This window comes from Cucumis sativus, chromosome 6 (assembly GCF_000004075.3).
Source record: "Cucumis sativus cultivar 9930 chromosome 6, Cucumber_9930_V3, whole genome shotgun sequence".
NCBI lineage: Eukaryota > Viridiplantae > Streptophyta > Magnoliopsida > Cucurbitales > Cucurbitaceae > Cucumis > Cucumis sativus.
Genome location: NC_026660.2, coordinates 6,267,342 through 6,281,876, shown reverse-complemented (window position 1 = coordinate 6,281,876; position 14,535 = coordinate 6,267,342). Strand labels below are relative to the sequence as shown.

Below are 14,535 nucleotides of genomic sequence, written 5' to 3'. Positions count from 1 at the left end.
AATTGAAAGAGAAAGTAAAAAGCAAAAAGAAAACAAAAACTGAATCTTAGCTTTGGGTCTAAGACTTGTCTCGATCAGAAGATTGTGTGTTTTTTTGTTTTGTTGGTGGGCCTTTATGACCCAAATGCACTGTTCATCTCCCATTTTCATATCTTATTTTCCCACATTCTCATTTTTAAATCCTAATTTCAATAATTCCTACCTCTTCCAAATTACATTTCCATCCTTCCTCCCATAGGATCAAAATGGGTTGGTGTTGGTGTTGGTGGGTGGGTTTTTTTCTTTTCATTTATAAACCATGGATTGTATAGTTTTTTCCATAGGTTCAGCAAGTAATTAAGAGAAAACTTAATTTGTGAAATTTGAATTTATATAATAATCATGTCAAAACAAAAAGTAACTGAGACATATTTTGATTAATTGGATTAGTATATGTTAGTATATATCTAAAACGTTAAATAAGTTTGAATTAATAAATAATATTTCTTAACGTATCATCTTGTAGTGATGTTTTCTTTTGAGTTCACACATAATTCTTAGATCGTGTTTTAAAGCTAAATACTACGTTAAATGTCAAAATTAGAGAAGTGTTGTTAGTCATTGTAATATTTGGATGAATAGTAGACTTATATAATAAAGTTAACCGTTAAACTCGTGGATGACAGTCAACTTGAAACCAAACTGAAAAAATCACTCCAAAACTATTCAAATATTTTTTTTCAACAACAAAGACAAAAAGATCACCCAAACTCGTTCACCAATAACCAAAATTCAACACTAAAAGACATTCAAAATGAGACAAAAAGAAAAAAAAAAAAAAGAGAAAGAGAAAGGTTAAACACAGTAACTCAGGTAAGAAATTTAAGAAATTTGTCCTTTTTGAAATGTGGCACTAAGAGATAAAGAGGCCGTGGAAGATTACCTTCCTCTAAGCCAAGAGAAAGATGAATGCACAACCAATGGTATGATATTGTTTATTGATATAATATCACTTTTTTTATTGATGGTAGTATCATGATAAAAGAATAATGATTTATGGTTTGAAGGTGCAATGATGAACATGAAAGAAAATATAGAAGTAGAATGATTAGAGATTAATGTTATTTGAAAATATAAAGATTAAAAAAAAATGTGGGTAGAACGTTGGTTGACTAACATAATTAAGATTCAAACCTAATTCAATGTTTATTGTTTTTTTTTAAAAAGAATTGTAGTCTATTATGGATGAGCTAATAATGGTTTAAATTTGTTTCTTCTAAATATTCTCCCTCATTTACTAAAAAGAAAAATAATTAAATCTACAATTTAGACCAATTTTTTTTGTTGTAATTTCAATTTTTATTTTTACTCTAGAAGATGTATGATGTGTAGGTAAATGAAAGCATTTTTGTTAATGCCTTTTAATTCGTGAACGAAAAGAAAATAACATTGTAGGTGTTTGAATATATAACACTTTTATAATACCAACAATTTATCTAATAAACACTAAAATTGATGGATAAAGGTAAGTATTATACAAATATAAACCAATATAAGGGTGGATGAGTTTATGCATTTAATTGCTTCTTTGGGGACTTAAATCACACCTCCTTTGTAACTATGATATCTCATCTATTAATCTGAATTTGAATACTTTTCTCTAGCCTAGCTCTCTCGATTCTGTAGTATTTGAACTCTGTTGTATGTTGGATTTGTGATAAAAGAAGAAGAAGAAAGAAAAATGTGTAAAGGGAAAAGAGAGGTAGTGGAGGGTAAAAAGTGAAAGAAGAAAGGTGGAATAATGAAAGGAAAGAAAAAGGGAATAGGAGAGAGTAGGGATTTGACCAAAGAGGGGTTCAGACGAAGTTAAAAAGGCCTATAAGATGCTTGTGAAACCATAACACTACAAACCCAATGCCCAATGCTTTATCAATATATATATATATTCATCAAAACCCTAAAACCCTAATAATAAATAAATCTGAAAGAAAGAAAACAAACCCTAAAACCCTTTCTTGATCTGACAACCCTCTGTACCCCATATTCCCATGCCCTCATTGTGTATGTATTCCTCTAAATTAAATCAAAATATAAAAACTTCATATATATATATATATATTCAGTTCCACCACATGCATGCACTGACATGCACACTCATTATATCCACACACACACACATTTCTTCATTTCATGCATACACCCAACTCTCTCTCTCTCCCTCCCTCTCTCTCTCTCTCAATTCCACTTTATTTTTCTTTTTATTGTTGTTATTTTTAAAAAAAATTCATATATATCCAACAATTTTACCATAATTTTTTTAAAAAAATTAAGATCTTTCAAAACATATATAATCAAAATTAGACGACTAAACATGTAGACTAAAATCATAAAAACGTCAAAGTATAACTTAATCTTTATTACTTACATTTTTTTTTTAATTTTTGATAATCTAATTTTAGTCTTCATGCTTTTAACTAATCTTAATTAGTTTAGTTTTTTAAAATTAATTTCAATGTAGCTAAATTAAATAATGATAATAAATTTTCATACGAAAAATACAAACATGTGAATATATTTTTAAATTTAATAATAAAAATGTACATAGATAAAAGAAAGTTAAAAATAAGAAATATAAGAAAGAATAATATGATATTTAAAGTTGATTATTTAATTACTTGTAATATGAATGTCAAACGTAACACCACTGGATTTACGTTTTCCATTGATTTCCTTTTGAATTATTCCTTCATGATTGTAATTTCTAACCTTTTATCTATTTCTTAATCAAATCGATTTTTGGGATGGATATATGTGTATGGGTATGATCAGTATCATTAGTTTTCACATAATACAAAAAGAAACTAAACCCATTTACTTTCTTTTCTTTTTCCTTTTTTCTTTTTTCTTTATCAAGTAATTCTCTCTTTTTAAGAAAAAAAACAAAAAATTCATCTCTATTATTATTTTTGTCCCACTATTGAAACAACATGATGTCCAGTGCGGCTAAAAATGTCAACTACAACTATTGGAGAAAAATGATTCAAAAGGTATGTAACTCATTATTCTTTTATAGACGTTAAAGATTCGATCGTTCATTTTTAAATTTGATGTATTGAAAAAAAAACAATTGTCTATTTTACAATGCAACGTGTCCTTAAACACTATTTGTGAGCGTATTTGAGCCTCTTTCTAATTCTAAGCAATCACTGATGTAGTCGTTGTGGTTTCTAATCCTCACTATTAAAGAACTTGTAGTATATATAACCTCGAGTTTCTAATGCATTTGATTTCTTTTTTCTTATGCTTTTTTTTCTTACAATATGTTGGAAGGAAGATCGGACCTCTATCCATGAGATTACATTAAGTTTTATTATTAACTGTGACATCTTTCTAATGAACCATATTCCATTAGAACTTGACAATTAAACGTGTTTTTAGACGAAAGTAGGATTAAGTTTGAGATCATTTGAAAAGTACTCGTGTTGCATTTTTCTAATAATAATAATAATAATAATAATAAAGTTTGAACTATTGTTTATTCTGATTTTCTTATAGGATTGTATTCAAACGTTTTACTTTAGCCCTGGTGAAAAATGTGGTCATTCCCTTGGTTTTTATTTTTATTATCTTATGGTTTGGAAGGTGCTTGGGATTAACTTGGTTTCTAAAAGTTGGTCTTTATTTTATTTTATTTTATGTTGCTTTTTCTTTGAGTACTTTCTTACAAATCACCTACCTTTTAGAGAAAAAGAGTAAAGTTGCGTTGTTCCTTCCAAAATAATCTTATGAACTGCTGAATGATGGTTTTAATTATGCATGCATGATATTAATTATTAACTTTTACAAATTACAATATTTTATCACTTTCACAAAGTATATATTTTCCAAAATAATAATAATAATAATAACCCCCTCGTTGAATATGTCATTGAATATATAAAACAAAATGATGTTGATCAATTATTAAAGTTTTAAAAAAATATGTTTTGATAAATTTACTTTATAAAAGGGTAACTGGTAATTTTTAAATACTCCAAATTCTTTTTAAAAATTAAAACATTTGAAAAGATAAGTATTTTAGTTAATATAGTACACATTGTTTTTAAAAAATCATTTTAGCTTGAATTGATAAGAACCTATGAGGAAAATAAAACATCATCTCAATGATTTTTTTTAAAAAAAATTACAATTCCTCTTTCCAATTTTTAGAAGTGGATAGAAAATTAAAAGTTCTTATGGACTAAATAAAGGAAAAAACATCCACTCAAAAACATTATATGTTGAAGTTAGCTGAATATAAAGGAGGGTGTAATTGTGTATACAATGTGGGAAATATGTATGATGATGGAATTGATGATGGCATGATGATGATATTAAAGAACAAAATTATTTTTAAAAAGATTTTTTTTTCATTTTATTTTATTTTATTGGTGGGGTTGAGATTAAAAATTAGAAATGTATGATATAAAGTGGGGAAAAGAAGTTAAAGAGAGGGAAAGTTTAGTAGGGATTAGGCTAGATTTCTATAATGGGAACATTCCTATATTCAAATACCTTTTCTTTTTCTTCTTTAATTCTTCTTTTCTCTTACAATAATAATTTTGGTTTTCTTTTATATCTTTCTCAGTACGACAAGAACACACATATATTTATATAATATCAAATTGGGATACCCCATCTTCATTACATTACCAACATCGGATTCTGTCTGTCTTCATCAGATTCCATTTCATGCAAGTTCTTCATCTCACGTATTCAACACCACATTTATATACCTTCCAATATGTGATCATTTTATGTCACTAATGCTCCCCAAAGGATAAATGGTAACCCTATTTGGGGTTTATGCACTTCTTTGTCTGTTAAAAGTTCTGATTTTCTTTTTTCAACAAAACAATGGAGGATGAAGAAATCACTAGGCAAACAAGAATATCTCAATGGATCGGAGTTGACACATTCATACCCCCTTCGTTATATATACCTTGGACCCAAAAGCAAATGTTGATTCAAGAGGCAAGTGTTCTGTACAGGCAAAGAGCTATAGATGGGCTCATTAATACAACTTAAAATATATATATAAAAAGAACAATGGTAGAGAGGGGTTTTTTTTATTAAATTTATCTTCACCTAATAGCTTACGCTTTTAAGTAAATTGTTGATTTAAGACGATATCATAACAATATGGCTCTAGAATTATCTTGTGTTCAAGCAAACCCTTGTATTGTTGTTTTCTCTCCAATTAATATATTTGTTGGGTCTTCATATTTAGAGCTTATGAGTGAGTGTAGATACTAGATGCATGATATACAATTAAATTGGCATTCACCTACAAAGCTTAAACTTTTGAGTTAATCGATAGAATATGCATCATAGCTAATAAATTGGAAATATCTTCGATACTGCGGTGTTGCTGTAGATTGAACAAAACAAAATAAACTTTCAAGATATGGAGAAGCCCCAATCTAATACTTGGGATGAGATAATTAATTATAATTAACTTTGGTGACTCTCTGAATTAGAAGCTTTTGATTTTCATTTTGATTCATAGTGATTGAATCATTCTTCTAATTTTATTAATGATTCTTCTTAGCGTTTTGATTTGGGTTTTGGATCGTGGATTCTTTTAATTTAACTTATAGTGAAGGTAATATAAATATATATCATAATTTAAATGTGTTTAGTGATATGTTTTAATCATGTATATTCTCCTATCAATGTCAAATTTGAGAGCCATGGTAACCTATAATCATGGAAGAAACGAAATAATTGATGTTCCACATAACAAATATGGACTTTTTGACTTTGATTTAAATCCAAATTATGGCCATTCTGTACAATAGAAGTGGGAGTATAGTAGAATAGTGTTGTAAGTGCAAATACAAAAGGGGATTAGAATGAGATGGGTCAATTGACTCTGCCCCTTACTTTCCATTTTTATATAATAATGATAAATACTCCTTCTTTTTATTTATTTTTATTTATTTTTAGTAATTTCATATTAAAATAAATATATTTTGAGTATACCAAATTAAATTATACAAACATTCCTCATTTTAAATCAATCGGTACAATATCAACTACTTTACCAATTACCCATCATCGACTTTTTAGAATTCTAAAGTTGGCAACGTTCTTAGTGTATTGTATTTAATACTATATGAAAAGGTTACTAATTACCAAAGTAGCCAAAACTTTGTATTAAGAAGTTTTCCATTAAAAACAAAATTTGTATTAAAATTTTCAGATGAAAACCAACAGTGGAGTCCCAAATAACTATTTGGAACCCTTTTTTTTTCTTTGATATGTTGAAAAGGGATGTTTTGAAAATGGAAAATGTAAGAATAAAATAGTATAGAAAGCAAATGAAAGAAAGAAAGGAAGAGTGTGAGATGGAAAATTGGAGCATTGACCCCTCATGCAAAAAGTCTTCATATTCCCCAAATAATGATGTTCTTTCCATCTCACACACACTCTCTCTCTCTTTTCTCTCTCTTTAATTCTCTCTATGTTCTATCAATTTCTAGAGAGAAAGAGAGAAAGAGAGAGAATTTTCTTTAAAAAAAGTTTTTAATGTGTTGGAAAGAACATGGTCAGCTTTTTTCAGTATGATAAAACACAAAAACTAAACACAAAACCAAATTTCATTGTTTATGTGAATAAATATTAACTCAAACACACTCACCCACCTTCACTTCACCTTCAAACCACACAATCATTCTTCTACTCTTTCATTAGACCATATGTTACTTAATTGAAATTTTCATTTTTATAGTCTACTTAAATTATTTTAAAATTTTACTGTATATTTTTTATCTTAATTGATTTTAGTAAGCTCAAATTATTCTTAAAAATGCTCCTATTACGTTCAAACTTGCAACCATTTTCAATCAAAACCAATCTGAGATTTTATATATATATAAAAGGGAATAGAGTGGAGTGGCACATGGTTAATTTGGGTACGTACCCATGCCTATTTGTTTAAATAAGAATAATAAATAGTTAAAAACCAAAAGAGAAGAGAAAAAAGAAGAAAGAAAAAAGGCCACGCCAGCCTCCATGGCTGATGCTTCCCATCCCATATGTCCTTTTGTATGTTTCGATTCTCGGATCGAGGACGAAACACCATCATCATCATTCTCCCCTTTTCTTTCCTTTTTTAAATCTATTTCATTTTTATTATTCATCTTCTTCCTTCTCTACTTCTCTTCTTTCTTCTTCTTTACTACTTCTTTTCTTTCCTCTTTTTATATTATTATTCATAATATTCTCTCACTGGATTCCATTCCCTTCTCTTTCTCATTATGCCCTTCCACTTTTTCATACTCTCTATATTTTTAATTCCTTTCTCTCCAACTCCCTCTTCCCTAGAGAACACCTCTCTTTTCAATTCTCAATATATATAAACACTTACACTTGATGATCAATGACAGCTTCTGTAATCACTTTAGTTCAAATTTAAGCAGAAACTAAAACAATGGTTGAGGTTTAAATGATCTATTCAAGTATATATGTGTGTGTGTGTTTTAATTTGTTGTCATATACACATTGGCAAGTTTCTTATAAGAGTGTCTGTGTGGTTGATTCTAATTAGTTTGATGTATTATCGTGCAACTGTGTCAAATTATATGATTATATTATCTAAACCCACATACTCTGTTAATTTTGAGTGGGTGCTTTGAAATAATTCATATTATATTTGTAGGATTAGATTAGAGAGTTTATATGATGTTTTTCTCTAAATTTTGAGAATAACGATAGTAAATAATATAAAGAGGAAGCAACAAATAATATATTCAAAATATTTCAACAAATATATTGGAAACTAATTAAGTAGTTGATATATAACAGTAATGGATGAATATACCAATTATAGAAACTTTTGGAAAGTATAATGGGTTGTTAGGAGATGGAACCCTAAAAAGTTGAGGAAAGGGATGAAATAATTAATGAGTATGTGATTGGAAATTAATTATATGAGAGAGTTAAATTAAAGGGTGGGAGAGGAGAGGGTGTGTGGGATTGCTTTTTCCCCAATTCCCCAAACTCTAAAATTGTGGGATAATGAAAAGGACCTTTTTTGTGATATTGTAAAACAAAGAGCCTTTTTGGTCATTTTGTCCTCGGACACATGCCCTTAAAAAGTTCTCCTCCCTTATTTCTTTACCATCCCCTCCCTACTTCTCCATTATTCTCTTTGCTTCACATTTCTCTCACATTTAATTTCCTTTCCATAAAGTCAAAATTTCCCCCTCTTCTTCTTGTATGTATCTATTTATTATTATGGTTGTCATGAGAACAAAAATGAAAAATATATATAGATATATAATATATTATTTTAATCTGAAATTTATAGGTGTGTTTGTTTGTTTCTATGTCTCAAGACGTCTCTCAAACCCACAAGCTTCCAAACAAAGAGAATTAATGGAAAGTGAGATTTGCAAGATTTATTCTCCTCTTCCTTGTCCTCTCATCTCATATATTTTTGTCCACCATCACACATCAAAACCAATTACCAAAACCCTTTTTTCTTTCTAGTCAATGCTCCTCTCTTCTCTCTTCATTCCCAATATTATTCTCTAATTCCTCTCATATTATATAATATATATATATATATATATATATAAAGTCCCTTCCCTCTCAGTATGGCTGCTATTTGCTTTGAGATCCACCTGATCACATGAACCACAAATGGTTCCTCCTACTTATGCTCCTCCTCCTTCTTCCTTTCCTTTTAATCTCTTCTCTCCAAGTTTTCCTCTCATGAGTCATTTTGAGGGTTTCCATAATAATAACAATAATTCTCATCATCATCAACATCATCTCTTTCCTCTTCAAGATCATGATTCAACAACCAACCAAAACTCTTCTACTTCTAAGGATCTAACTCTTCATGACTCCGCCGTCGTCGCCGATAAGAGTTGGCTTCGTCTTAGCATCGGTGCTACCACCCCTGACGTCGTCGTCCACAACCATCACCACCACCATCACCAACAACCACCAGGGTTTCGCTTTGGCTTGACAGAGGTTGATTTATTACCCTCCGACGGGGTTTCGAAATCGAATGAGTCGTCGTTGGGAGTCGTTGGAAATTTTTCTCCTACTCCGGCGTTGGTTTTGCCTCCACCGCCGCCACCGGAGCTTAATTGGACGTTTAGACCTATTTCATCTCATAACTCTTCTTCTTCTAATTGTTCTTCTTCTTTTATTCCTTTTGGTCCATACTTTTCAACTCCCTTTCAACTCCACCCTGGACTTGATTTAGTCGCTGCCACCGCCGCCGCCGCCGCCGGATCTAGCTCCGATGCTGTTAGGGTTATCGACCCTCCTCGCCGCCCTCATTCTGGGATTTGGTTTTCTCTTCAACCATTGGAATTAAACCAGTAAGAAAACTCAATCTAATTACACCCTCAAATATCTTCTTTACATATTTTGTCACAATCCGTATTTGATTTTCGTTACAATCTTGTACTACTAAAAGATCTTCCATTTTTCTCCGCCTTTTAGTTATTTTTTTTATAAAGTTAATTTGATGATATTTTTTTCTATTTTTGGTTTGATTTTTGCAATGCAGAGGAAAACAACCAGTGTTGCCTCACAGATCCAGCTACTTGAGAATCAAGTATTGATTCCTTTTTTCCTTTTACCTTACTTAGAATTGGATCTTTGTTAATTAACAAAATTAGCATGTGGGTTTTATTTGCAAATGCTTGTTTTTCAAAATTTGAGTATCATTTTACTTGAATTAAGTATAACTCATAATTAATTTTCATCTTTTTGTGAAGGGATGGAAAGATGACAGTTCGATTACTAATCAAGTACTTGATGAAAAAGCTCAGATTGGACAATGAATTAGAGGTATTTATAAAATTTAACTTACTTTGCTGAAATTTCTCAAAATAACGTTTTTGTTCATTTCTTATTCATAAATCAAACTTAAACAACATGAAAGAAACATCACAACCAAAATATACATTTATATAAGAGGGTTTTCTTTTACATTACATTACACTTTACAAAAACACAACAAAAAAACTTGAACTTTTTGTAGTATTAATTTTAGAAATATATGGGTGTGATTGAGAAGAAAAGCTTTTGTCTTGTCGATATCTAGGGAATTGGGTCCTTTTTTTTTTTTTTCTTTCTTTCTTTCTAAAATTTGGGGCACAAGCTTTCATGTCTGGTTCGTTATGGATTTTTTTTTTTGGGTGTTTCTCTTGTAACTTGAAAAAAAAATGGTATAAAGTAAACAAATTCAATTAAAAATGATGGGATTAAATAAAAACAAATACACTAACCAACAACCGCTCCCTTTCCCAAAACCTAGAAGAAAATGAGTATAGAAAAAATAACCTTAAGTTACAATTTAACTATAAACTTAATAAAACTTTGGAAGAAGGGTTGCTATTTTTTTCTATTTTAAGAATGAAAACTACTTTCTTTGTTATTTCATAGCTGTTCATCAACTGTATTTAGCGAACAACCAAAGCAAGAACCTTAAAACAATCGAAAAGACAAAAAAAAGAAGAAAAAGATACAGAAAGTAATAAGTTCTTGGCCAAAACTACTGTTTAACTCATGAAAAGAGTTGTAAAAAATACTCAAATGCCTAGACATAGATGTAGTTAAGTTTATATAGAGTTTAAAGATTGCAGTCTTATTCAATTCTAATAACTTTAGCTGTCTTTATACACATGAATTATTATATAGTTTAGTTATACGTAGCTAAAGTATGTGTATGTTGATTGATAAATGGAGGTTTTATTATATATAGTTTAGTATATGAATGATTTTAAATGGGCAATGAAAAAATTTGTTGCATTATATTGCTTCTTATTTACACTTGATGATGAAATACCCACTATTATATGTCTTCTTCCCTAATAATTGCATTGCCCTAAAAGTTTTCTTCCTACGCATTATAATTTTATTTTTTTAAGTTTTATATTTTTTTTCATTATTTGTGCCTAAAGTTACCTTAGTTTCGCACGAACGCAAGTATTTTTCTCTTTATACATATCACTTATCATATATTTCAAATTTATTTCTACATTCATTTGATCTTTACCAAAATAGCATGCAATTGAAGGGACCCTTTCTTTCTTTTGTTACTATTTCCTCCCCTTTTTATTTCATTTGCAATCCATGCATATTCTTAATTTAATTTCTTTTGGGTTTTAAAAGAGGAAAAAAAGGGTTATTAAATCATGTCTTGTGAAAAACTCCTCAATTCTTCTGTCCTTTTGCACGTTTAGTGATTTCTTGATTATTTGTGATCGTTGTCCCTTTTTTTTCTTATTGGTTCTAAAACTTAGTTTGGATTTTGAAAATGTGGGAGATAAGTTGATTATAAAACTCAAGAACTTCTTGTTTTAGTTGTTTAGTCATAAACTTAACTTAAGGAAGACAAATGATTGATCAAACTATATCTTAATTGTGGAGGATTGGTTTAATTATAAGGTGATTGACGTTTTTATTTTATTTTATTACTAGTGATGTTTTGAACTTTTGAAGGTGATATTTGTAATCCTAATTAAAGAGAGAATTATACATGTAATTTAGAAGAAACATGCATGCATGACCATGTGATGTAATACATACACGCACAAACACACATGTTTAGTTTATTCCCCATGATCATAATGATGCTTGAATTGAGGTTTGTTCTTAAATGGGTAATTTATAAAAGCATCAAACCAAAAATGAGACAAACTTGAGCTAATATAATGTATATTATGTGTTTTTTTTTAAAAAAAAGGACTAGTATTTTTTTTAATTAATTCAAAGATTATCCAATCATATCCAAAAGAAAACTAAATAAGTTTATGTTGTATGAGATTTTATATATTATATGCATTCATTCTTTCGACATGGCTACTATACCCTTGAGACAACAATATTTGAGGATAGAAAATAATGAAGGAAGGATCATTACATTTGTCTTTATTAACAAAATTAAATTTCTTAATTATTATGTGTATACATATGTTGATGTCAAGCCAGCTGTCCCTTAGTTTTATTAAAAATTATAACACATATGTATGATTAGTGAGGATTATGTATGTGACATACCCAGACATTCCATTTGATTAAACTACTCATAAACCTGTATGTAAACATTATTATTGTTTAATTAGCAGTCAACTCTAATTATTGATTTATTAATAATGCATACAGTTTTTGTTTTCTGTTGTTGGTCTTATTGCATGCTCTTCATGTCATGAACAGACAGCTATTGGATTGCCTTATTCTATTCATAGCGTGAAAGAGAGAGATAGAAGACTTAGGATGGTTGACTAATTAGGATTAAATCACTTTCTTAATTCTCAACCCACAATAATGTATATTTTCAAAAAAAAAAAAAAAAAAAAAAAAAAAAACTCTCAACCCACAATAGAAAAATGCAAAAGAAAAACTCAAGTCCCCTGCTGAAGGTATAGTATTTTTATAATTCTTCCTCATAAACTTCAGGTAAAATGTGTATACTAAAACAAATAAATCCTAATGAATAAGTTGAACTTCACCCATTTACATAACACACTCAAATCTAAACTTAAACCTCAATTATTGGTTAATACATTTTGGACATAACTTTGAGTTGACTTATATTAATCACATAGTAAAGTCTGATTATTTGTTTTTTTTTTTAATGATCATTGTGGTGATTCATTTTCATTGGTTTGTTTATGTTGTGTTTAATTAGGTAACAATAATGCAATTGATTAGTTAGTTGGGGTTTGTTGTTATTGGTGCGTAGAGCAGCCTAGGTTTTTTATTCTATGAACATTAATTAGACAATAGATTATCATATAGTTTATGTTTCTTATTATATATTGAAGTGAATAATGGATATATATGTTTATATTGGTATGTATTTTAGGTCAGAATAAATAATAATATAAGCTTTGGCTGAATCCATAGTATTTTTATAATTTTATATTTCTACGTGCCAACTACGTATTTTATATAAGGATTGGACAGCATATGCATGGAAAATGCTCATGGTTTTCTTTTTCTTTTTCTTTTGAAAAATACAAATGATCGAATTAAATTGTGAAAAAAGAAAGAAAGAAAAAAGGTGGTGGTGAAGTAGAAGGGAAGGGATGAGATGAGATGAAAGATCATCATCGTAGGGCCAGGAAAATCCCACGTGGTGTATAATCTTATTACCTACAACCTTCCATGGATTGACTATTCCTCATTTTCTTACGTCATGCTTTCGTCTTTCCCACCTCACCATCTTCTTCTTCTTCTTTCCATTTCCATTTGCTGATTTCTTTTCCTTCAAAAGTTTCAATCAAAACCTTTCTCTCTCTAGTGTGTTTTTCTCATCTAACCAATAACATTGGAGAGAGATAACAATAACAATAATAATAATAGGATGGAATGATTCATGGGTCGTTGAAAATAAACATGAGGAATAATATTGTATATTATATATATATATAAAAACTCATATCAACACAATAATTAAGGAGGAGAAAAGTTTAGGGTTGGATTTATTTATAAACTTTAAATTTGATGGAAAAAGAAAAGGAGAAAAAGAGGAATATATTTGAGGAATTAGGAATGTGAAAGAGACATGCATGAGCATGAGATGAAGATTTTGATGATACGAAGTGGGGAATGGGCGCAATATATATTGAGGTTGGTGGGTCCTTTTATTCATTAGGGTTTCGGTCACCCTCTCTCTTTTCTTTTTCCTTTTCTGCTGCCCCGGGCAGCGGCGATACCGTCTCGCAACTCATCAATTCAACCCTACCCATATTAGCTTCAACTTGTTTTTCAACTCAACCCTACCCATATTAGCTTCAACTTGTTTTTAAAAGCTATTTTATCTTTTACAACTTTTTATATTTATCGAGTAATTGTATTTTACGAATATAACTTTGATTTACTAACTCTAGACTTATAAAGTTGTTGTAAATAAAGTTTTACGTACAGTGAGTTCATCGTTTAATTCTTGATTTAGATTATTGACGGTATTTTTTTTTCTTTTTTTCAGATTGAGATGAGATGTAGAGGGGAAAAGCTTGAAGGTTGCTTGACAATGCAGCATATTAGGGATAAAATTTGGTGCTCTAAAGACTCAGCTCTTACCACTTTGCTTCCAAATTCCTCAACTATTGATCACATTATGGTTCTTCACTATGCCATTATTCCTCCAACCCCTAATTCTCCTAATTCTCCTTCTTAATTAATTCCTATAATATATAATCCCATTGTTATCATCATATTATATCATTATTATTTCTCTAATTAATCTAGATATATCTAATCTCTTTTTCACTCCTTCAGTTTCTTTTTATCCCAACATCCAAATATATATCCCTAAGCTAGGAATAGGATGGATTTTCTGACTTTAATTGATTTACATTATACTCTTTACCCCTCCACACACCATCCCTTTCTTAGTTTAGGAATTAAATTATGATCATATCACATCCCCACCTTTTCATCTTAATTGTAATTATCGTTTTCTCATCTATAATCCAACTTGTCTTTTCTCCAAACATTCTTCTTTGTTTATCACTAACTTAATTGTTATCTTTTTGTTAT

The 14,535-nt window shown here is 29.5% G+C and overlaps 1 protein-coding gene across 1 annotated transcript; it reads left to right on the top strand.

Moving 5' to 3' along the window:
- Positions 1-8,339: 8,339 nt before the first annotated feature.
- LOC101204945 (protein LAX PANICLE 2) lies at positions 8,340-14,508 on the top strand. The gene is made up of 4 exons (XM_004140602.3): positions 8,340-9,359; positions 9,551-9,598; positions 9,762-9,834; positions 13,982-14,508. The coding sequence occupies exons 1-4, from the start codon at positions 8,668-8,670 to the stop codon at positions 14,171-14,173; spliced, it is 1,005 nt and encodes a 334-aa protein (XP_004140650.1). The 5' UTR covers positions 8,340-8,667; the 3' UTR covers positions 14,174-14,508.
- Positions 14,509-14,535: the final 27 nt, after the last annotated feature.